This window comes from Oncorhynchus tshawytscha, linkage group LG08 (genome assembly GCF_018296145.1).
Source record: "Oncorhynchus tshawytscha isolate Ot180627B linkage group LG08, Otsh_v2.0, whole genome shotgun sequence".
In the NCBI taxonomy this organism is placed as follows: domain Eukaryota; kingdom Metazoa; phylum Chordata; class Actinopteri; order Salmoniformes; family Salmonidae; genus Oncorhynchus; species Oncorhynchus tshawytscha.
This window is the reverse complement of record NC_056436.1, coordinates 68,270,373-68,293,152: the sequence shown is the minus strand read 5'-3', so window position 1 is coordinate 68,293,152 and position 22,780 is coordinate 68,270,373. Positions and strand designations below refer to the sequence as shown.

Below are 22,780 nucleotides of genomic sequence, written 5' to 3'. Positions count from 1 at the left end.
CCTGCCTTCTGTCTACATTCTCCTGTCTCCTCTCTATTTCCTGCCTTCTGTCTACATTATCCTCTCTATCTCCTGCCTCCTCTCTATCTCCTGCCTCCTCTCTATCTCCTGTCTCCTCTCTATCTCTTGCCTCCTCTCTATCTCCTGCCTCCTCTCTATCTCTTGCCTCCTGTCTACATTGTCCTGTCTCCTCTCTATCTCCTGCCTCCTGCCTACATTCTCCTGTCTCCTCTCTATCTCCTGTCTCTTCTCTATCTCCTGCCTCCTGTCTACATTCTCCTGTCTCCTCTCTATCTCATGCCTCCTGTCTCCTCTCTACATTCTCCTGTCTCCTCTCTATCTCCTGCCTCCTCTCTCCTGTCTCCTCTCTATCTCCTGCCTCCTCTCTATCTCCTGCCTCCTCTCTATCTCCTGCCTCCTCTCTATCTCCTGCCTCCTCTCTATCTCCTGTCTCCTCTCTATCTCCTGTCTCCTCTCTATCTCCTGTCTCCTCTCTATCTCCTGTCTCCTCTCTATCTCCTGTCTCCTCTCTATCTCCTGTCTCCTCTCTATCTCCTGTCTCCTCTCTATCTCCTGTCTCCTCTCTATCTCCTGTCTCCTCTCTATCTCCTGTCTCCTCTCTATCTCCTGTCTCCTCTCTATCTCCTGCCTCCTCTCTATCTCCTGCCTCCTCTCTATCTCTTGCCTCCTGTCTACATTGTCCTGTCTCCTCTCTATCTCTTGCCTCCTCTCTATCTCCTGTCTCCTCTCTATCTCCTGTCTCCTCTCTATCTCCTGTCTCCTCTCTATCTCCTGTCTCCTCTCTATCTCCTGTCTCCTCTCTATCTCCTGTCTCCTCTCTATCTCCTGTCTACATTGTCCTGTCTCCTCTCTATCTCTTGCCTCCTCTCTATCTCCTGTCTCCTCTCTATCTCCTGTCTCCTCTCTATCTCTTGCCTCCTCTCTATCTCCTGCCTCCTCTCTATCTCCTGTCTCCTCTCTATCTCCTGTCTCCTCTCTATCTCCTGTCTCCTCTCTATCTCTTGCCTCCTCTCTATCTCCTGCCTCCTCTCTATCTCCTGTCTCCTCTCTATCTCCTGTCTCCTCTCTATCTCCTGTCTCCTCTCTATCTCCTGCCTCCTCTCTATCTCTTGCCTCCTGTCTACATTGTCCTGTCTCCTCTCTATTTCCTGCCTTCTGTCTACATTCTCCTGTCTCCTCTCTATCTCCTGCCTCCTCTCTATCTCCTGCCTCCTCTCTATCTCCTGTCTCCTCTCTATCTCTTGCCTCCTCTCTATCTCCTGCCTCCTCTCTATCTCTTGCCTCCTGTCTACATTGTCCTGTCTCCTCTCTATTTCCTGCCTCCTGTCTACATTCTCCTGTCTCCTCTCTATTTCCTGCCTTCTGTCTACATTCTCCTGTCTCCTCTCTATCTCATGCCTCCTGTCTCCTCTCTACATTCTCCTGTCTCCTCTCTATCTCCTGCCTCCTCTCTATCTCCTGCCTCCTCTCTATCTCTTGCCTCCTCTCTATCTCCTGCCTCCTCTCTATCTCTTGCCTCCTGTCTACATTGTCCTGTCTCCTCTCTATTTCCTGCCTTCTGTCTACATTCTCCTGTCTCCTCTCTCCAGCTCCAGATGTTAAAGGTTAATTCCGCCACTTTTCAACCTGCTATTCATTATCTTCAGCACCATTCCAGTGTCTACATATACTGAAATACCAAAATATTAAGGACACCTTCCTAATATTGAATTGTACCCTCCACTTTTGCTCTCAGCCTCGATTCATCGGGGCATGGACTCTAAAGTGTCGAAAGCAGAGAGAGAAAGCGAGAGAGAGCGAGAGGGACAGAGAGAGAGGGAGAGACACAGAGAGAGAGAGAGGGAGAGGGAGGGAGAGACACAGACACAGAGAGAGAGAGAGGGAGAGGGAGGGAGAGACACAGACACACAGAGAGAGAGAGGGAGAGGGAGGAAGAGACACAGACACAGACACAGAGAGAGAGAGAGGGAGGGAGAGACACAGACACAGAGAGAGAGAGAGAGAGAGAGAGAGAGAGAGAGAGAGAGAGAGAGAGAGAGAGAGAGAGAGAGAGAGAGAGAGAGAGAGAGAGAGAGAGAGAGAGAGAGAGAGAGAGAGAGAGAGAGAGAGAGAGAGAGAGAGAGAGAGAGAGAGAGAGAGAGAGAGAGAGAGAGAGAGAGAGAGAGAGAGAGAGAGAGAGAGAGAGAGAGAGAGAGAGAGAGAGAGAGAGAGACACAGAGGGACACAGACACAGAGAGAGAGAGGGAGAGGGAGGGAGACACAGACACAGACACAGAGAGAGAGGGAGAGACACAGACACAGAGAGAGAGAGAGAGAGAGAGGGAGGGAGAGACACAGAGAGAGAGAGAGAGAGAGAGAGAGAGAGAGAGAGGGAGAGAGAGGGAGAGACACAGACACAGACACAGAGAGAGAGAGAGGGAGAGGGAGAGGGAGGGAGAGACACAGACACAGACACAGAGAGAGAGAGAGGGAGAGGGAGGGAGAGAGAGAGACAGACACAGAGAGAGAGGGAGAGACAGACACAGATACAGAGAGAGAGAGAGAGAGAGAGAGAGGGAGAGGGAGGGAGAGACACAGACAGAGTCAGAGAGAGAGAGAGAGAGAGGGAGGGAGAGAGAGAGACAGACACAGAGAGAGAGGGAGAGACACAGACACAGATACAGAGAGAGAGGGAGAGAGAGAGGGAGAGAGCGAGACAGATACAGAGAGAGAGGGAGAGACAGACACAGATACAGAGAGAGAGAGAGAGAGAGGGAGAGTGAGGGAGAGACACAGACACAGACTCAGAGAGAGAGAGAGAGAGAGAGAGAGAGGGAGGGAGAGAGAGAGACAGACACAGAGAGAGAGGGAGAGGGAGAGACACAGACACAGATACAGAGAGAGAGGGAGAGACACAGACACAGAGAGAGAGGGAGGGAGAGACATAGAGAGATAATGCATGCAGAGCAGAATTAGGCCGATACCCACTAATGATCTAAATCCAGAAAAGAGCTGTTAAATTCCACAACCACCTAAAAGGAAGCGATTCCCAAACCTTCCATAACAAAGCCATCACCTACAGAGAGATGAACCTGGAGAAGAGTCCCCTAAGCAAGCTGGTCCTGGGGTTCTGTTCACAAACACAAACACACCCCACAGAGCCCCAGGACAACAGCACAATTAGACCCAACCAAATCATGAGAAAACAAAAAGATAATTACTTGACACATTGGAAAGAATTAACAAAAAACAGAGCAAACTAGAATGCTATTTGGCCCTAAACAGAGAGTACACAGTGGCAGAATACCTGTCCACTGTGACTGACCTAAACTTAAGGAAAGCTTTGACTATGTACAGATTTAGTGAGCATAGCCTTGCTATTGAGAAAGGCCGCCGTAAGCAGACCTGGCTCTCAAGAGAAGATAGGCTATGTGCACACTGCCCACAAAATGAGGTGGAAATTGAGCTGCACTTCCTAACCTCCTGTCCAACGTATGACAATATTAGAGATACATATTTCCCTCAGATTACACAGATCCACAAAGAATTCGAAAACAAATCAAATTTTGATAAACTCCCATATCTACTGGGGGAAATTCCACAGTGTGCCATCACAGCAGCAAGATTTGTGACCTGTTGCCACAAGAAAAGGGCAACCTGTGATGAACAAACACCGTTGTAAATACAACCCATATTTATGCTTATTTATTTTCCCTTGTGTTCTTTAACAATTTGTACATTGTTACAACACTGTATATATATATATATATATGTATAATATGACATTTGTAATGTCTTTATTGTTTTGAAATGTCTGTATGTGTAATGTTGACTGTTAATTTTGATTGTTTATTTCACTTTTGTATATTATCTACCTCACTTGCTTTGGCAATGTTAACACATGTTTCCCATGCCAATAAAGCCCCTTGAATTGAATTGAATTGAGAGAGACACACAGACAGAGAGAGAGAGAGAGAGAGAGTCACACACAGACACAGAGGGAGAGAGAGAGAGAGAGAGACAGTCACACACAGACACAGAGGGAGAGGGAGAGAGGAAGCCAGAGTTCCCACCACACAGCTGGCTCCCCTCCCATGGATATGAGAAGGAGGGAGTCAGGGCAGATGGTGCCCAACTGTCTCTATGGCTATCAACCAGACTACGGCTTTGCTTCATGTCACACAGACGGATTGATCACACTGGAGACTGACACATTATTCTACAATGTTTTCATGTAACATATACACTGAGTATACCAAACATTAAGAACACCCTCCTAATATTGAGTGCACCCCCCCCTTCTGCCTTCAGAACAGCCTCAATTCATCAGGACATGGACTTTACAAGGTGTAAAAATCATTCCACAGGAATTCTGGCCCATGTTGACAACAATGCTTCCCACAATGGTTCCTTTGGCTGGTGGACCATTCTTGATACACACGGGAAACTGTTGAGCATTAAAAACCCAGCAGCATTGCAGTTCTTGACACAATCCGGTGCATAAAAATCCTTCTTTAACCTGTCTCCTCCGCTTCATCGACACTGATTGAAGTGGATTTAACAAGTGACATCAATAAGGGATCCTATATTTCACCTATGTCATGGAAAGTGCACGTGTCCGTAAGATTTTGTACACTCACCATTTTCTATGATCTGTGGTTAAAAAGATAAGCATTTTTTTAGGACCGTTCTTATCTGTGAGAGTAGGATTTAAGGTAAGAAAAACAGTGATTTAAAAAAATCTGCATTGAGGTTCTAGCCAGAGGGAGGGTATTTTCTCCTAACCACAAATCTCATAGGGTTTGAAAATTGTGTGCGTGCATGTGTAACGTGATAGCGGTATGTCCTCCCACAGTTCAGGCTGCGGTGCTGCAGGGCAGGAGTGGAAACATTCCCCCGCCCCGCTCCCACCCCGCTCCCACTACGCTCCCGCCCCGCTCCCACCCCGCTCCCACCCTGCTCCCACCCTGCTCCCGCCCCACTCCCCACCCCGCTCCCACCCTGCTCCCACCCTGCTCACACCCCGCTCCCACCCTGCTCCCACCCTGCTCCCGGCCTGCTCACACCCCGCTCCCGCCCAGCTCCCGCCCTGCTCCCCCCGTTCCCTGCCCCTCCTGGCCCACTCCCACCCTGCTCCCACCCCGCTCCCGGCCCCTCCTGCACCACTCCTGCCCTGCTCCCGGCCCCTCCTGCACCACTCCCACCCTGCTCCCACCCCGCTCCCATCCTGCTCCACCCCTGCTCCCGGCCCCTCCTGCCCCACTCCCACCCTGCTCCCACCCCGCTCCCGGCCCCTCCAGCCCTACTCCCGGCCCCTCTGGCACCACTCCTGCCCCACTCCCACCCCACTCCCACCCTGCTCCCACCCTGCTCCCACCCCACTCCCACCCTGCTCCCACCCTGCTCCCGGCCCCTCTGGCACCACTCCTGCCCTGCTCCACCCCTGCTCCTGGCCCCTCCAGCCCTACTCCCGGCCCCTCCAGCCCTACTCCCGGCCCCTCCAGCCCTACTCCCGGCCCCTCTGGCACCACTCCTGCCCTGCTTCCACCCCGCTCCCGGGGTGGAAGCCATGACGCATCAGACAGACTTGGGCTGGGGTTGGAGCTGAGGGAGGATCAGGTGAATATGACTTCAAATCACCCTCTCTCCCCTGCTCTGTTATGGCTGACTGGTTCAAATTACAGCCACTCTCTTTCCCCATCCTCACAAGTCCCAAGGAGTGCTATGGCTGATATAACCCCTTGTGCAACACTAACTCGATTCCCAGAGTTCCCCTGATGACCCCTCCACTGTTTTCTCACCTCCATTACCCCATTATAATGTTGTTTAATCTGTGTGTGTGTGCTGACCTGTAGACAGTGGTCAGCGGGTAGTTAGCGATGTCGTAGATTATGCGGATGTGTCCCTGGTACAGCTCCAGGGCTAGAGGATCATGGTCCTCCTTGTAGAGCAGGATACCGTTGTCCTTATCTGTAGCCACCTAGAGAGAGAGAGAGAGGGAGAGAGAGGGAGAGAGAGAGAGAGAGAGAGAGAGGCAGTAATGTTGACAAACAGCTCCATACTTTTTATAACTTTCTGGTTGTTATGAGTGAGATTACAATATTAAATTAGCAACAAATATATAGGTAATCAAATTGTACAGTTGAAGATCAACACTGGAGGAAAAGATTGACAGAGTGTGAGTTAAAAGACCATCTTAATCGTGCTAGCTAAATTCAAATTTTTTCGTTAGCTTACTAGCTAGCTCCAACTGTTTACTTGTGTTAACCTTAGCAACATGGCCACTGAGGCAGTGCTAGCAGCAGCAGCAGAGACTAAGAGACTTTCCCCCCCTTTTTTGAATTTCCAGCAGAAATCAAATCTGAGAAGGGAAGAATCAATTTTGAACCCAGAATTCTGAGGGAGAACCCGGAAACGTTGTTTGCCGACTGAACACACAACAGGACTGTTACAAACCTGTTATTTTACACAGACGTGACCACATTTCTGAAATGAAAACCAGGGACATTTCCAGTACGGCGGTCAATATATAATTAAAATATCCAATGTTATTATCTATGAAATAAAAAAGGGGGACAATTCCAGTTTCATGTATTTAGTCTAACAGGCACACTGTGATACAGAGAAAACAACTATATTACAGAAACACTACAGACAAGACAGAACTGTCCGATCTGAACAGCCATTCATTGGTCCTGGTAGTCTGGGTAGAATAAGAGCAGAAGAGGACATGAGCAAAATGTAAAAAACAGGCAATAGTATATGTGAAATACTTAACATAATGAAGAAATAAGACGATGATGAGATTGGTAACTACATAATATACTTATACCAACCTAATCTGTATATTTCTCAGAAGAATGTATCTTCATCAGGATTGTTCTGTCTTTGGCAAGCTTCTCCATGAACTCCTGGCAGGGAAGGTTGAAGTTTATCTTCACAATAAGCATGGCCTTGATGGTAGGAACAGTGAACCTATTTCTTGCTGCTGTCCATAGTAGATCATTCATTTGGGAGAACACTCTCTCGACTGGTGCATTACTTCCAGGTAAGCACATGACAACAGACGCTAATCTAGCCAGGTTAGTGTGTGGGAAGTCGTTCTCTTTGAAGTGGGTAACCACCGTGCCCCATCTCTGACTATTGTCTCAGATGATTTCCATTCTTCAAGTCATCCCCCCTTTTAGGAACTCTTGCAGGTCAGTAACCTCGTCAAACAATGCATCATCATTGATGGTCACATTGGGGCATTATTCCTGCAGTGTGCCTGCTGCCTTCTGGATGTCTTCATGCTGAGGTTGCCTTTTTAAAAGGAGACCAGGTAAATCTTTTAGATGATCTGTGTGCTTTCCCCATGCTTGCAAGTAGTTCACAGCCGTAGTGAAGAATGATTGTGATGTTTTGAGAAAGCTCTCTTTAGACATGTCTCCATTTCCCTCTAGTTCTCTCAGAAGTCCTCTGACCAAAACTGTAATGAAGTTGTCATCACGTCTTGCAGTGAATTTTGCCTCAATATTTCTCAGAATTGCAGCTGACTCCACATACATTTTCAGCACTCTTTCTAGAGCAGGGAGCTTGGATATCCAGCGAACATTGCTGTGTCCTAAAATGTTATGGTACTCCTGGCCAACAAACTCACAAAAGCTCTTCAGTCTTTCTGCTCTTGACGGTGAAAATATTAAAATATCCAAATATCTTTGTGAGCAGGTACTCAACATCAAGGGGAATCACATCCAAAGCTGTTCTGGCCGTGTTATGAATGATGTGGGCAGGACAACCTCAGCCAATCACCTCCCGCTGCAGAGCATTTTTAACTTTGGTATAGACATTGAGAATAGAATAGCTCCCCAGCCTATTCAGTCCTACAAAGGTGGTATTTGTGTTGTCGGCAGAGAATGGCACAACTTTCCAGGTAAAATGTTGTGATGACCACCATGGCCCCAGCTGCAATTTCCTCTGCTGTTTCTCCTTTCAATTCAACAAAATCAAGCAGTTTTGTTTCCACAGATGTGCTGCCATCATATATCTTACAATATCTGACTACTATTGGCAGCAGCTTTACATGTCCATGATTGGACGCATCAATGTACAGGGACACAAATTCAACCTGGTCTAGGTCCTGTGTTACCACAGTAGTTGCCCATGGTGCTAACACGTTACTCACTGTGGCGTCACATTTTGTCCTAGCACATGTAAACTTTGGCTCATAAAGCTTCCGTGTCAGTTGTGCTGTGCAGTCCATAGATCTGTATCTATGATTGTGTCGCTTAGTGTGGTATTGTCATGACGTGGCCCTCTTTGGGTATAGCGTGCCTTCCCCCCCCTCTCTCTCGCCTACACCCAGGCTGCTGTTATCTCAGGTCGTAAATTCCTGGAGGAGACTCTCTTCCTCATGGCCAGACAGTATAGAGAGAGAAAGGAACCTCTTCTCCAGCATAGAACTTGAGGACTAAACAATGAACATGTTTTGGAGAAGGTGTACACGGTCACAGAAGAATCCAGCTACGACCAATCCATTTTGTTTAATGTTTGTGAAACTCATGAGAGACAATACAGCCACGTTACCATAACCCTGTTTATACAAGAGTCTCAGTTATGAGGCTTGCATCTGATTGTTGTATAAAATGAATGAGTAAAGATTAAACTATTTGTGAACTTATGTTTAATGAAAAGGAACCCAATTGCCTTTAAAGTTAAGTCATTGGCCCACCCCATGAGCACAGACATTGATCTGATGTCATGGGACAGCCCCTTTCTGCTCTTCCGAACAACCCCCACCGTGGAAATGTATTTTCAGACCAAGCTTACCTCAATTACGAGAGGGCTAAGGTTTGAGCCCAGACCAGCTTACCTCGATAACCGAGAGTGCTAAGGTTTGAGTAGATTGCTGAATTCTTAACCATACCACGTGGTTAAACTCTGAGACTATTGATTCCGACAGAATAAGAACAAATCTTTGATACTAATTACTAGTCTGCAGCTAGGAATTATGTACCCGTAAACGGGAAGGCCGACGACCGCCAAAACATCTATCCTATAATAACATTGCTGAATGTTACTCTGAACTATCCATTCTAACCATGGCAGAGAGAGAGAGAGAGGGCAGAAAAACTCTCCAACAGAAACAAACTTTCCAACAGAGATCACGACGACACTGACTGTAATATATATATATTGATTGCAATTATTCCCGAATGAGTGAGCGTTCAAGTGCAAAGGATTAGCATTTCAATTGTTCTAATTATCAACTTTGTAGTGTCTTTTATCTTTCGCACCCTCCTCAGTCCCTTTGTCTAACAAGACGCCATGCCGGTTTAGCCCACTAGGGCACATTCCCCTATCATTTCCTTGTAACCATATCTACTTGTTTGTTTGTGCATTTCTGTGATTATTTAGTTCGTTAATAAATAAATGATTGAGACAATTGATGTATGGATGACTCATAGTGAAGACTGGGTTCATGCAGATAACCAACAATTTACGACATTTGGAATGAGACTAACTCGAGGTAAAGAATAATTCAATAATTAGAAGACTAATTGATCAGATATTAAAATATCTGAAAGTTATATTAGGACAATTCTAACTTTGTAATCTTAATATTTTTCATAGTACTACCGGCAAAACAGTTCGTCTTTCAATCACCCACGTGGGTATAACCAATGATGAGATGGCAAGTGGGTACCTGCTTCTATAAACCAATGAGGACATGGGAGAGGCAGGACTTCAGCGCGATCTGCGTCAGAAATAGAAAGAACTTCTATTCTACCCCTTGGCAACGCAGACGCTCGTTTGCGCAATAATTGAATAACATGGATTTCTACATTTAATTTGTGACACTGGCGCACGCGACTTGTCCGGTCTGGTCAGCATGTAAGGCAGACATTGTCAATCACTGTTCCACAGGCTACAGAGAGGTAATTGTGCCATCACAGAAACATAGCCCTGTCAATAGAGGCAGAGACTATGGAGGATGGATCATTTGGTACAAATCCAAACTACAAAATCAAATTGATCCCATAAAAATGGGTAAATATTACATTTGGTTAAAACTGACAGAAAAATATGTGTTCCTTTGCACAATATATATCCCCTCCCAGAATCCCCATATCACTTAGAGGAGATATTCCCCACCCTTGAGGAAGAGACATGCCATTTCCAGGCCCAGGGAAATGTGCTCATCTGTGGGGACACAAATACGCGCACAGGAACACTACCTGATCTAACGACCATACGAGGGGACAGCTTTATTACAGCCCATACTGTTTCAAACTGTCTTCATCTCCCCCATTGAAACAACAGCACCATCACAACAGCACCATCAACAAAAACGAAAGGGATCTGTTGCAGCGCTGTCGAAGCCTGCGTTTCTAATGGTAGGGTTACAGGGGGACTCTTTGGGGAGATTCACCTATTGCTCACCTCTTAACCACAGCACAGTAGGCTATTTCATTACAGACATGGACCCCTTTCTCTCTCAGCTCATTCACCGTCAAGCCACCAACACCTCTGTCTGATCACAGCCAAATGACCTTGTTCCTCAAAAGAACAGACATGGAAATAACCACACGTTCACAGCCCAGTAAGCTGTACAACGTCAGAAATTCATACAGATGGGCCCAAAACAGCACAGAAGAATACCAGAAAGCAACCTGTAATCCAAAAATCAAAAAGCTCTTAGATAACTTTCTGCATACCACATCCACTCACAATAAAGAAAGCATCAACCTAGCAGTAGAAAACATCAACAATATATTCAGGCAAACGGCAAAAGAAGCACAACTGAAATTGATTTTTAAAAAACAAATTGAAAAAGACCACAGATGACAACTGGTTTGATGCAGATTGTAAAATGTATAAGGAAAAAACATGACACTATCAAACCAAAAGAACAAAGACCCAAACAATGGTGAATTATGCCTTCATTAGTGTGAAACTTTAAAACTCTATAAACTTACACTCAGAACCAAAAAGGTCCAGTACAACAGCAAGCAGCTGACACTAATTGAGGAGTCCATAAACAAAAACAACTTCTGGGAAAATTTGAGAAAAGAATTAATAATCGAAACGAGAGGAATTAGCAATACAAAATGGTGACATATGGACAACCCATATTAAAACACTCCACAACACCGTTCAAATTGATACAAACACAGAACGACGCCAAATTCATAAAATGTTGAAGGGATTAGAAAAATCTATAAAAGACAATCAAAATCCATTGGACTCCCCAAGTACTGACCAGGAGCTCTATAAGAAACTTCAAGCCCTCAAATTTAAAAAAGCATGTGGACCTGATGGCATCCTAATTGAGATACTCAAATTCACTGGTGCACAATTTGGCTATATTAAAACTGTTTAACTTGATCCTGAGTGTAGATGATTTCCCTGACATCTGGAATCAAGGACTCATAACCCCAAGCTTTAAGAATGGAGACAAATTTGACCCCAACAATTACAAAGGCATATGTGTGAACAATAACCTGGGGAAGGTTTTCTGTAGTATTATAAATGTAAATGTTCTAAACTTACTTAATAAGCACAATGTCTTGAGTAAAAGACAAATTGTATTTATACCAAAACACCACACGACCGATCATATTTACACCCTACACACCCTGATAGATAAACGTGTCCACCAAAATAATACCAAAATGTATGCTTCCTTTATCGACTTCCAAAAAGCATTTGATTCTATTTGTCATACAGGACTGTTCTACAACGTTATTGAAAGTGGTGTAGGGAGTAAAACATATTTCATATCATTACCAAGCCCTGCAATGCCAAGAGCTGAGCAAAGAATCCCCTCATCCAGCTGGTCCTGGGGCTGAATTCACAAACCTTTTCTACGAACACACTGAAGCCTCAGGACCAGAACATCCAATCAATCAGAATAAACCAAATTACAACACAGTCAAAACAAAACAACATTGCTTATTGGGAAACACAAGCACAAGCACAAAGCAAAATGCAGTGCTATCTGGCCCTAAATCGACAGGACAGTCGTGGCCAAAAGTTTTGAGAATGACACAAATATTAATTTCCACAAAGTTTTGTCAGATGTTACTATGGAATACTGAAGTATAATTACAAGCATTTCATACATGTCAAAGGCTTTTATTGACCATTACATGACGTTGATGCAAAGAGGCAATATTTGCAGTGTTGACCCTTCTTTTTCAAGACCTCTGCAATCCGCACTGGCATGCTGTCAATTAACTTCTGGGCCACATCCTGACTGATGGCAGTCCATTATTGCATAATCAATGCTTGGAGTTTGTGCTCCATCATGCTGGAAAATACATTGTTTGTTACCAAACTGTTCCTGGATGGTTGGGAGAAGTTGCTCTTGGAGGATGTGTTGGTACCATTCTTTATTCATGGCTGTGTTCTTAGGCAGAATTGTGAGTGAGCCCTCTCCCTTGGCTGAGAAGCAACCCCACACATGAATGGTCTCAAGATGCTTTACTTTTGGCATGACACAGGACTGATGGTAGCGCTCACCTTGTCTCAGGATGTCCCAAACAATCGGAAAGGGGATTCATCAGAGAAAATGACTTCACCCCAGTCCTCAGCAGTCCAATCCCTGTACCTTTTGCAGAATATCAGTCTGTCCCTGATGTTTTTTTCTGGGGAGAAGTGGCTTCTTTGCTGCCCTTCTTGATACCAGACCTTCCTCCAAAATGATTTGCCTCACTGTGCGTGCAGATGCACTCACACCTGCCTGCTGCCAATCCTGAGCAAGCTCTGTACTGGTGGTGCCCCGATCCCACAGCTGAATCAACATTAGGAGACGGTCCTGGCGCTTGCTGGACTTTCTTGGGTGCCCTGAAACCTTCTTCACAACAATTAAACCGCACTCCTTGAAGTTCTTGATGATCCGATAAATGGTTGATTTAGGTGCAATCTTACTGGCAGCAATATGCTTGCCTGTGAAGCCCTTTTTGTGCAAAGCAATGATGATGGCACATGTTTCCTTGCAGGTATCCATGGTTGACAGAGGAAGAACAATGATTCCAAGCATCACCTTCCCTTTGAAGCTTCCAGTCTGTTATTCAAACTCAATCACCATGACAGAGTGATCTCCAGCCTTGTCCTCGTCAACACTCACAGCTGTGTTAACGAGAGAATCACTGACATGTTAGCTGGTCCTTTTGCGGCAGGGCTGAAATGCAGTGGAAATGTTCTTTGGGGATTCAGTTCATTTGCATGGCAAAGAGGGACTTTGCAATTAATTGCAATTCATCTGAACACTCTTTATAACATTCTAGAGTATATGCAAATTGCCATCTGTCACGCTCTGACCTTTGTGATCCTGTTTATGTCTCTATTTTGGTTTGGTCAGGGTGTGAGTTGGGGTGGGTATTCTATTCTCTATTATTTGCATTTCTATGTTTTGGCCGGGTAGGGTTCTCAATCAGGGACAGCTGTCTATCGTTGTCTCTGATTGAGAACCGTACTTAGGTAGCCTTTATTTCCACCTGTCTTTGTGGGAAGTTGACTTTGTTTAGGGCACATAGCCTTTATTTCCACCTGTCTGTGTGGGAAGTTGACTTTGTTTAGGGCACATAGCCTTTATTTCCACCTGTCTTTGTGGGAAGTTGACTTTGTTTAGGGCACATAGCCTTTATTTCCACCTGTCTTTGTGGGAAGTTGACTTTGTTTAGGGCACATAGCCTTTATTTCCACCTGTCTGTGTGGGAAGTTGACTTTGTTTAGGGCACATAGCCTTTATTTCCACCTGTCTTTGTGGGAAGTTGACTTTGTTTAGGGCACATAGCCTTTATTTCCACCTGTCTTTGTGGGAAGTTGACTTTGTTTCGGGCACATGGCCTTTATTTACACCTGTCTTTGTGGGAAGTTGACTTTGTTTAGGGCACACGGCCTTTATTTACACCTGTCTTTGTGGGAAGTTGACTTTGTTTAAGGCACATGGCCTTTATTTACACCTGTCTTTGTAGGAAGTTGACTTTGTTTAGGGCACATGGCCTTTATTTACACCTGTCTGTGTGGGAAGTTGACTTTGTTTAGGGCACATAGCCTTTATTTCCACCTGTCTTTGTGGGAAGTTGACTTTGTTTAGGGCACATAGCCTTTATTTCCACCTGTCTGTGTGGGAAGTTGACTTTGTTTAGGGCACATAGCCTTTATTTCCACCTGTCTTTGTGGGAAGTTGACTTTGTTTAGGGCACATAGCCTTTATTTCCACCTGTCCTGGTGGGAAGTTGACTTTGTTTAGGGCACATAGCCTTTATTTCCACCTGTCCTGGTGGGAAGTTGACTTTGTTTAGGGCACATGGCCTTTATTTCCACCTGTCCTGGTGGGAAGTTGACTTTGTTTAGGGCACATAGCCTTTATTTCCACCTGTCCTGGTGGGAAGTTGACTTTGTTTAGGGCACATGGCCTTTATTTTCACGGGTTGTTTTTGTAGTGTTTATTGTTTTGTTCGGTGTCTTTTTTCCAAATAAAAAAAGAAATGTACGCTCACCACGCTGCACCTTGGTCCTCTTCCTTTAACGGCTGTGACAGAACTTCCCACCACAAACGGACCAAGCAGCGTGGTAAGGAGGAATGGACATGGTAAGACATTTTGAATGGCAAGGGATCCTGGACGTGGGAGGAGATCCTGGCCGGGAAGGATCGCCTGCCCTGGGAGCAGGTAGAATCAGAGAGGAAGGCGAAGGCAGCAGCTAAAGCAGAGAGGCAGCGTTATGAGGGAACATGGCTAGCAAGGAAGCCCGAGAGGCAGCCCCCCAAAAATGTTTTGGGGAGGGGCACACGGGGAGTGTGGCAGAGTCAGGATTCAGACCTGAGCCAACTCCCCGTGCTTACCATGGCGAGCATGTGACTGGTCAGGCGCCGTGCGATGGGGTGATGCGCACGGTGTCTCAGTTGAGCATTCACAGGCCGGTGTGCTCTGTGCCAGCGCCTCGCATTCGGGCATCCAGCCAGAACGGGTTGTGCCAGCAATGCGCTCGAGACCGCCAGTGCGCCTCCACGGCCCAGTGTATCCGGTGCCTCTGCCAAGAACTAAGCCTCTTGTGTTTATTTATTGTTTTGTTCTGCGTCTTTTTTCCAGATAAAAAGAGAAATGTACGCTTACCACGCTGCACCTTGGTCCTCGTCCTTTAACAGCCGTGACACCATCATACAAACTGAGGCAGCAGACTTTGTGAAAATTAATATTTGTGTCATTCTCAAAACTTTTGGCCACGACTGTACACTCCGGCTAACTATTAGACCATGGTTACTGATCAAAACCTTTAAAAAAACTTTGAGATCTGTGGGTTGGCAGTGCACTACATTGCTGCCTGCCATTAGATGAGTGATAGTGTCCTCTATGCTTGCTGTTATTGTTATTGTTCAGCGTCTGGTTATTTTGACCCTTGATTATTGTTGTTACTTTTGTCCCATTGACAATATAGATTTTGTTTTATTTTAATTATGTTAGTATTGTAAATCTCCAAAGTAAGATTTGGCAATATGTACATTGTTAGGCCATGCCAATAAAGCAAATTGGAGAGCGAGTGAAAGTGTACTGTGATCTTGATTCTCCTTAACAATAAATATTGAGGCTCTTATTCTGGCGACATGACGATTGATGCTTGACTGCCGTTTGACAAATACAAATATTCTCGCTCTTATCCATAGTAATGTCATCATGTAGACTATACCCACACACTGTATCTGTGAGCTGGATGGAGCCCACGTGACAAAACTATAGGTTGAGTTGACAATGTGATGGAAACATATCGAACTTTCGATTTTTATTCGGTGCATGAAAACTTCCTCAAAAGTACATTTAGTGAGTACTACATCTTCACGCATTGATTTTATCCGCAAAAAGTTAACTTGGTGGAAACACTATTGGTGGCAAAATGCTCATATCTTCTTCACGCAGATTCTAAAGTATTCACATGAAAATCTGTCACCAATTGGATGGAAACCTGAAGGATCCCATTCTGTAGTTACTGTATTTGAAATGGAAACATATGGCATGGGGAGATGGTTACTTTGCAACAGAGTGGCTTACAAAAATACAAAGTATATTTTATTTGAAAACTGTACTTTTGTATTTTAACATGAAACTATGTTTTCCATGTTGTTTCATGTATCGTGTCTAAAACTGTGGCAGAATGTACTAACTGAACACTGCTTTAGGAATGGGCCAGCTCCATTTCCTTTTGGCCATGTATCTACCTAACCTAGCTACGTACAATACTCAAAGTCATGCTGTCACCTTTAGCACAGAGATTAAGACCAAGTGTTTTATTTTTACCTCAGTATTTTTAATTAACATTAGCGTGCCCCCTCGCCAACAAGCACATCAGCTCATTTGGAGGTAAGATGCGATCCGCCGGCCGTGACTCACTGCCAGTGATTGGGCTGATAATGGTCGCCATGCCGACACTCTATTACCATAATACATATCCCCTCAAGCCACATTATTCATGCTAGTGAACAAAAGGTGACATTATAATAATGTCACCGTCCCACCGTCCCTGTGGTGTCTGGTGGTAGCTCAGAGCCAGACGGCTCCAATAATAGAATGTGCGTTCCAAATGGCACCCTAGTCCCTATGTAGTGCACTACAGACTATGGGCTTTGGTCAAAAGTAGTGCACATAAGGTATAGGGTGCCATATGGGATGCAGGTAGAGAGAGAGAGTTTTTTTAATGCTAGCCTCTTAAGAAAAATATCCCTCTAATATCTTTCCCAAGGGTGCTACATTCTATACTTTAAGTGCTGCGTTGATGGGGGCTAGTGTGCACAACTCACTACTTAATCCCCAAGACAAGGTGTTGAGGAGAGATGGTTCTTTCTCTCTCTTATTAACCTTAAGTACTATCATCCATTTCTGATAATGGTGCATGAGGTAGAGTATGACGTTATGGGACGTATGATCAGTTATAGGGAGACAGCTTGACTACTCAGACTCATAGGGCTATCATATAGAAGGTGACTGTTGAAACAAGACAATTCCAGCCCTAACTAGATAGATGTCAATGTCATTGTGTCTGTGTGAATGAGGGCTGGGTCTGGGCCCTGGTCAAACGTAGTGAACTACATAGGGAATAGGGTGTCATTACATACAAACCCACAGTGATGTGAGGGGTGAAAGGTTATACAGTACCTGTAGGGAGATGTGGGCAGTGTTACGGGTTAGAGGTCAGGGGTTAGAGATGGTACAGTACCTGTAGGGAGATGTGGGCAGAGTTGCGTATCTTGGCGCTGGACAGCGCCAGGTAGGCATCTTTGCCCAGCAGGTGGACGGTAACAATCTTGTGGCACTTGTTTCCGGCGAAGCCAGGCAGACAGCGGCACACAGGCTCCCCAGCCATCACTAGACACTGGGCTCCGTTCTGACACTCTGACTGGTCACATGGGCTGGTCTGCAGCAGGATCATAGGGGGAGGGTTCTCGCAAAACAGACCACTACAGGATGACAGAGACAGATGTGTGGGTTAATATCACACTCAATTAAGCTGCCACACACACTCCACCATGGTCCCTCCCATCATGATCATACACACCCTGCACCACCCCACACTACCCTGCACCACCACATACCACCCAGCACACTGCACCACCCTGCACCACTCTGCACCACCAAACACCACCCAGCACACTGCACCACCCTGCACCACCCTGCACCACCAAACACCACCCAGCACACTGCACCAATCTGCACCAATCTGCATCACCCTGCACCACTCTGCACCATCCTGCACCACCCTGCACCACCAAACACCACCCAGCACACTGCACCACCCTGCACCACCGCACACCACCCTGCACCACCAAACACCACCCAGCACCACGGTACACCACCCTGCACCACTGCACACCATCCAGCACCACCCTGCACCACCGCACAACACTCCGCACATCCAAGCAACACCCCACACTGCCCCACATCACCCAGCACCACTCCACACTACCCCGCACTACCCTGCACCACCCCACCCCACACTGCAACGCAACGCAACACCCCGCACCACTCCACACCACCTTGCACCACCCTGCACCACCCCACAACACCCCGCACCGTATATCCAAGCAACACCCCACACTGCCCCACACCGCCCCACATCACCCTTACCACCCTGCATCATCCTGCTTTGCACGCCTCAAACTAGACAGCCATCTGTAGCTCCTCACAGTCTGGTGTGTGTGTGTGTGTGTGTGTGATCTGACTGTGTGTGTGTGATCTGAGTGTGTGTGTGTGTGCTCTGCAGCTGGCCTGATGCTGTTGCCGCACTGAGCCTACGTCAGCCTTTGCAGTAAGATCAGCCTGTGCGTGTGTGTGCCTGTGCTGTGTGTTGACTCACCTGAAGCCCTCTTTACACACACAGGTGTATCCATTGACAGCGTCCACACACTCGGCCCCGTGCTGACACTTGTTCTCCAGACAGTCGTTGTAGTCCTGCTCACAGTGCTGTCCTACATAGCCTGGTAGGCACTCACACCTGACACAGGAAATAAAGAGGTACAATGTTACAAAGGAAACGGTCTCTTTCTCTTTCTCCCCCCTCTCTCTCTAAATCTCACTCCCTCTCTCTCTCCCTCTCTCTCTCGCTCCCTCTCTCACTCTCTCTCCCTCTCTCACTCCCTCTCTCCCCCCTCTCTCTAAATCTCACTCCCTCTTTCTCTCCCTCTCACTCTCTCTCCCTCTCTCACTCCCTCTCTCTCTCCCTCTCACTCTCTCTCCCTCTCTCACTCCCTCTCTCTCTCCCTCTCTCACTCTCTCTCCCTCTCTCACTCCCTCTCTCTCCCCCCTCTCTCTACATCTCACTCCCTCTTTCTCTCCCTCTCTCTCTCCCTCTCACTCTCTCTCCCTCTCTCACTCCCTCTCTCTCTCCCCCCTCTCTCTCTAAATCTCACTCCCTCTCTCTCTCCCTCTTTCTCTCCCTCTCACTCTCTCTCCCTCTCTCACTCCCCTCTCTCTCCCCCCTCTCTCTCTAAATCTCACTCCCTCTTTCTCTCCCTCTCTCGCTCCCTCTCTCACTCTCTCTCCCTCTCTCACTCCCTCTCTCTCTCCCTCTCCTCGCTCCCTCTCTCTCTCTCCCCAACTCTCTCTTTCTCTCCCCCTCTCTCTCTCTATCTCTCACTACTCTTTCGCTCTCTCTCTCCCCCTCTCTTGCTCTTTCCTGAGAGGGAACTTCATGTATTAAACTCACTATATAAATGTACTCTTAAGAACTGGCGCTGAACAGTTCTTCTTTCTGTGACTGAACTCTCTTTACTACCTTAAACCCACTCTCTTGCTCTTTCTAACATAGAAAAACTGCAGTTCTACTGCAGTAGTGTGCTTTTAAACAGCACAGTCACGTACACTAGAGTTTGTTTTCCTCATAAAATAACAGGATATTAACATGTTGGAGGAACAGAACAGAACAGGACATTAACATGTTGGAGGAACAGAACAGAACAGGTTGTCCTGATGACAGGTCTGACTTTTTGTAGTCTCGCCCCCCATCTGAGAGCTGCATGTCACTCACCTGTAGCCTTTGGTGAGGGGGAGGCACTTGGAGTCATGCTGGCAGGGGTCAAAGCCTTGCATACAGGGGTCCACTCCCTCCTCACATAGATCCCCTGGGAAGACACACACAGACACACACACACACAGACACACACACACACACACACACACACACACACACACACACACACACACACACACACACACAAGATAATAGAGAACAGAGAGATGGTGAGTTCATGGCCTGAAACGTCATTTTCCGACATACATAATACTAGCTAACGTCTGTCATGATTTGACTTAGTGCCTTATTGTGCGATTATTCTAGTGCATTGTATATATATGAGCCTGGGATTGTGTGTAATGTTGAGTGTTTTGTGATTTGTCCCATTGTATTATGATGGCTCCCTAAAGCACCATCCTGGCTTTCTCAGCATTCAACAGTTGGGTCATGTTTATACTGCCGGCCTGCTCCACTCTCCCATAGAGTGGGGGTTGGGGGTTGAAACACATGTATTATATTGTGCTGTAATCTGCACGGAATACAGGGCTTTACCTGCCCAGGCAAGGCCCCATTGGAATCCACTAAATCACTGCCCGGCCAGTTCAATAAACCCTCTGTCTCTGTCCACCTGCTTGGCTAGATCTACTCCTCTAACAGTGGGGTGGCTGGGGCTCAGCCAGGATTTCACAGCACAGGCCTCTCCTCCACTGCTTTACCCTCCCTCCCTCTACTGCCAGGTCTGTTTCCTCTGCCTCTCCCTCATCCTGCAGCCTCGTGGTGGAGCCTTGGAGAAGCCTGCCCATATCCCAGCATCCCCAACAGCCCGCTGCGTTACAGAGGAAATCCACTCCAATTGGGTTTCTATGGTGCATGTCTGAGTCTGCCTGTTTTCACTGCTCAAGCCTGGTTCTGGTTTCGATTGGTGCGAAGACCTGAAAGTCATTGGCTAAATGAGAATCAATATGTATCGTATTCGATATGAAAAATAAATAATTTCCCATCTAGTTAGCAGTAGTTCTGTTTTACAGGGGGAAAATAACATGGGGAGAAATACAGAGAAGGTGGGTAGAGAGAAAGAGACTGACCTTTTCCCATGTCAGATCTGTCAGCTTGTAAAGGAAGAAAGAGACTGACCTTTTCCCATGTCAGATCTGTCAGCTTGTAAAGGAAGAAAGAGACTGTCCTTTTCCCATGTCAGCTTGTAAAGGAAGTAAGAGACTGACCTTTTCCCATGTCAGATCGGTCAGCTTGTAAAGGAAGAAATAGACTGATGTCAGATCTGTCAGCTTGTAAAGGAAGAAAGAGACTGGCCTTTTCCCATGTCAGATCTGTCAGCTTGTAAAGGAAGAAAGAGACTGTCCTTTTCCCATGTCAGATCTGTCAGCTTGTAAAGGAAGAAATAGACTGACCTTTTCCCATGTCAGATCTGTCAGCTTGTAAAGGAAGAAAGAGACTGTCCTTTTCCCATGTCAGATCTGTCAGCTTGTAAAGGAAGAAATAGACTGACCTTTTCCCATGTCAGATCTGTCAGCTTGTAAAGGAAGAAAGAGACTGTCCTTTTCCCATGTCAGATCTGTCAGCTTGTAAAGGAAGAAAGAGACTGTCCTTTTCCCATGTCAGATCTGTCAGCTCGTAAAGGAAGAAAGAGACTGTCCTTTTCCCATGTCAGATCTGTCAGCTTATAAAGGAAGAAAGAGACTGTCCTTTTCCCATGTCAGATCTGTCAGCTCGTAAAGGAAGAAAGAGACTGTCCTTTTCCCATGTCAGATCTGTCAGCTCGTAAAGGAAGAAAGAGACTGTCCTTTTCCCATGTCAGATCTGTCAGCTCGTAAAGGAAGAAAGAGACTGTCCTTTTCCCATGTCAGATCTGTCAGCTCGTAAAGGAAGAAAGAGACTGTCCTTTTCCCATGTCAGATCTGTCAGCTCGTAAAGGAAGAAAGAGACTGTCCTTTTCCCATGTCAGATCTGTCAGCTCGTAAAGGAAGAAAGAGACTGACCTTTTCCCATGCCAGATCTGTCAGCTTGTAAAGGAAGAAAGAGACTGACCTTTTCCCATGTCAGATCTGTCAGCTTGTAAAGGAAGAAAGAGACTGATGTCAGATCTGTCAGCTTGTAAAGGAAGAAAGAGACTGACCTTTTCCCATGTCAGATCTGTCAGCTTGTAAAGGAAGAAAGAGACTGATGTCAGATCTGTCAGCTTGTAAAGGAAGAAAGAGACTGATGTCAGATCTGTCAGCTTGTAAAGGAAGAAAGAGACTGACCTTTTCCCATGTCAGATCTGTCAGCTTGTAAAGGAAGAAAGAGACTGATGTCAGATCTGTCAGCTTGTAAAGGAAGAAAGAGACTGGCCTTTTCCCATGTCAGATCTGTCAGCTTGTAAAGGAAGAAAGAGACTGGCCTTTTCCCATGTCAGATCTGTCAGCTCGTAAAGGAAGAAAGAGACTGATGTCAGATCTGTCAGCTTGTAAAGGAAGAAAGAGACTGGCCTTTTCCCATGTCAGATCTGTCAGCTCGTAAAGGAAGAAAGAGACTGGCCTTTTCCCATGTCAGATCTGTCAGCTTGTAAAGGAAGAAAGAGACTGGCCTTTTCCCATGTCAGATCTGTCAGCTTGTAAAGGAAGAAATAGACTGACCTTTTCCCATGTCAGATCTGTCAGCTTGTAAAGGAAGAAAGAGACTGACCTTTTCCCATGCCAGATCTGTCAGCTCGTAAAGGAAGAAAGAGACTGATGTCAGATCTGTCAGCTCGTAAAGGAAGAAAGAGACTGATGTCAGATCTGTCAGCTCGTAAAGGAAGAAAGAGACTGTCCTTTTCCCATGTCAGATCTGTCAGCTCGTAAAGGAAGAAAGAGACTGTCCTTTTCCCATGTCAGATCTGTCAGCTTGTAAAGGAAGAAAGAGACTGGCCTTTTCCCATGTCAGATCTGTCAGCTTGTAAAGGAAGAAATAGACTGACCTTTTCCCATGTCAGATCTGTCAGCTTGTAAAGGAAGAAAGAGACTGTCCTTTTCCCATATCAGATCTGTCAGCTTGTAAAGGAAGAAATAGACTGACCTTTTCCCATATCAGATCTGTCAGCTTGTAAAGGAAGAAAGAGACTGACCTTTTCCCATGTCAGATCTGTCAGCTTATAAAGGAAGAAAGAGAGAGAGGAAGGTTTATAGATGTCTCGTGGTCCTGATAACCAGGAGGGTCCAGACCACTTAACCCAGATAGAGGCACCACATGTAACACACACACACACACACACACACACACACACACACACACACACACACACACACACACACAC

The 22,780-nt window shown here is 46.1% G+C and overlaps 1 protein-coding gene across 2 annotated transcripts in view; it reads right to left on the bottom strand.

Annotated features, from left to right (window-relative positions):
* LOC112238411 (slit homolog 3 protein) overlaps positions 1 to 22,780 on the bottom strand; it is a 442,088-nt gene that overhangs the window by 27,878 nt on the left and 391,430 nt on the right. For both annotated transcript variants that reach the window (XM_042325880.1, XM_042325879.1), the window contains 4 exons: positions 19,504 to 19,597; positions 18,334 to 18,471; positions 17,197 to 17,437; positions 5,850 to 5,980 (listed from right to left, as the gene is read on the bottom strand). In XM_042325880.1, the coding sequence (XP_042181814.1) occupies positions 5,850 to 5,980; positions 17,197 to 17,437; positions 18,334 to 18,471; positions 19,504 to 19,597 (604 nt within the window). The remainder of the gene's footprint in view (positions 1 to 5,849; positions 5,981 to 17,196; positions 17,438 to 18,333; positions 18,472 to 19,503; positions 19,598 to 22,780) is intronic.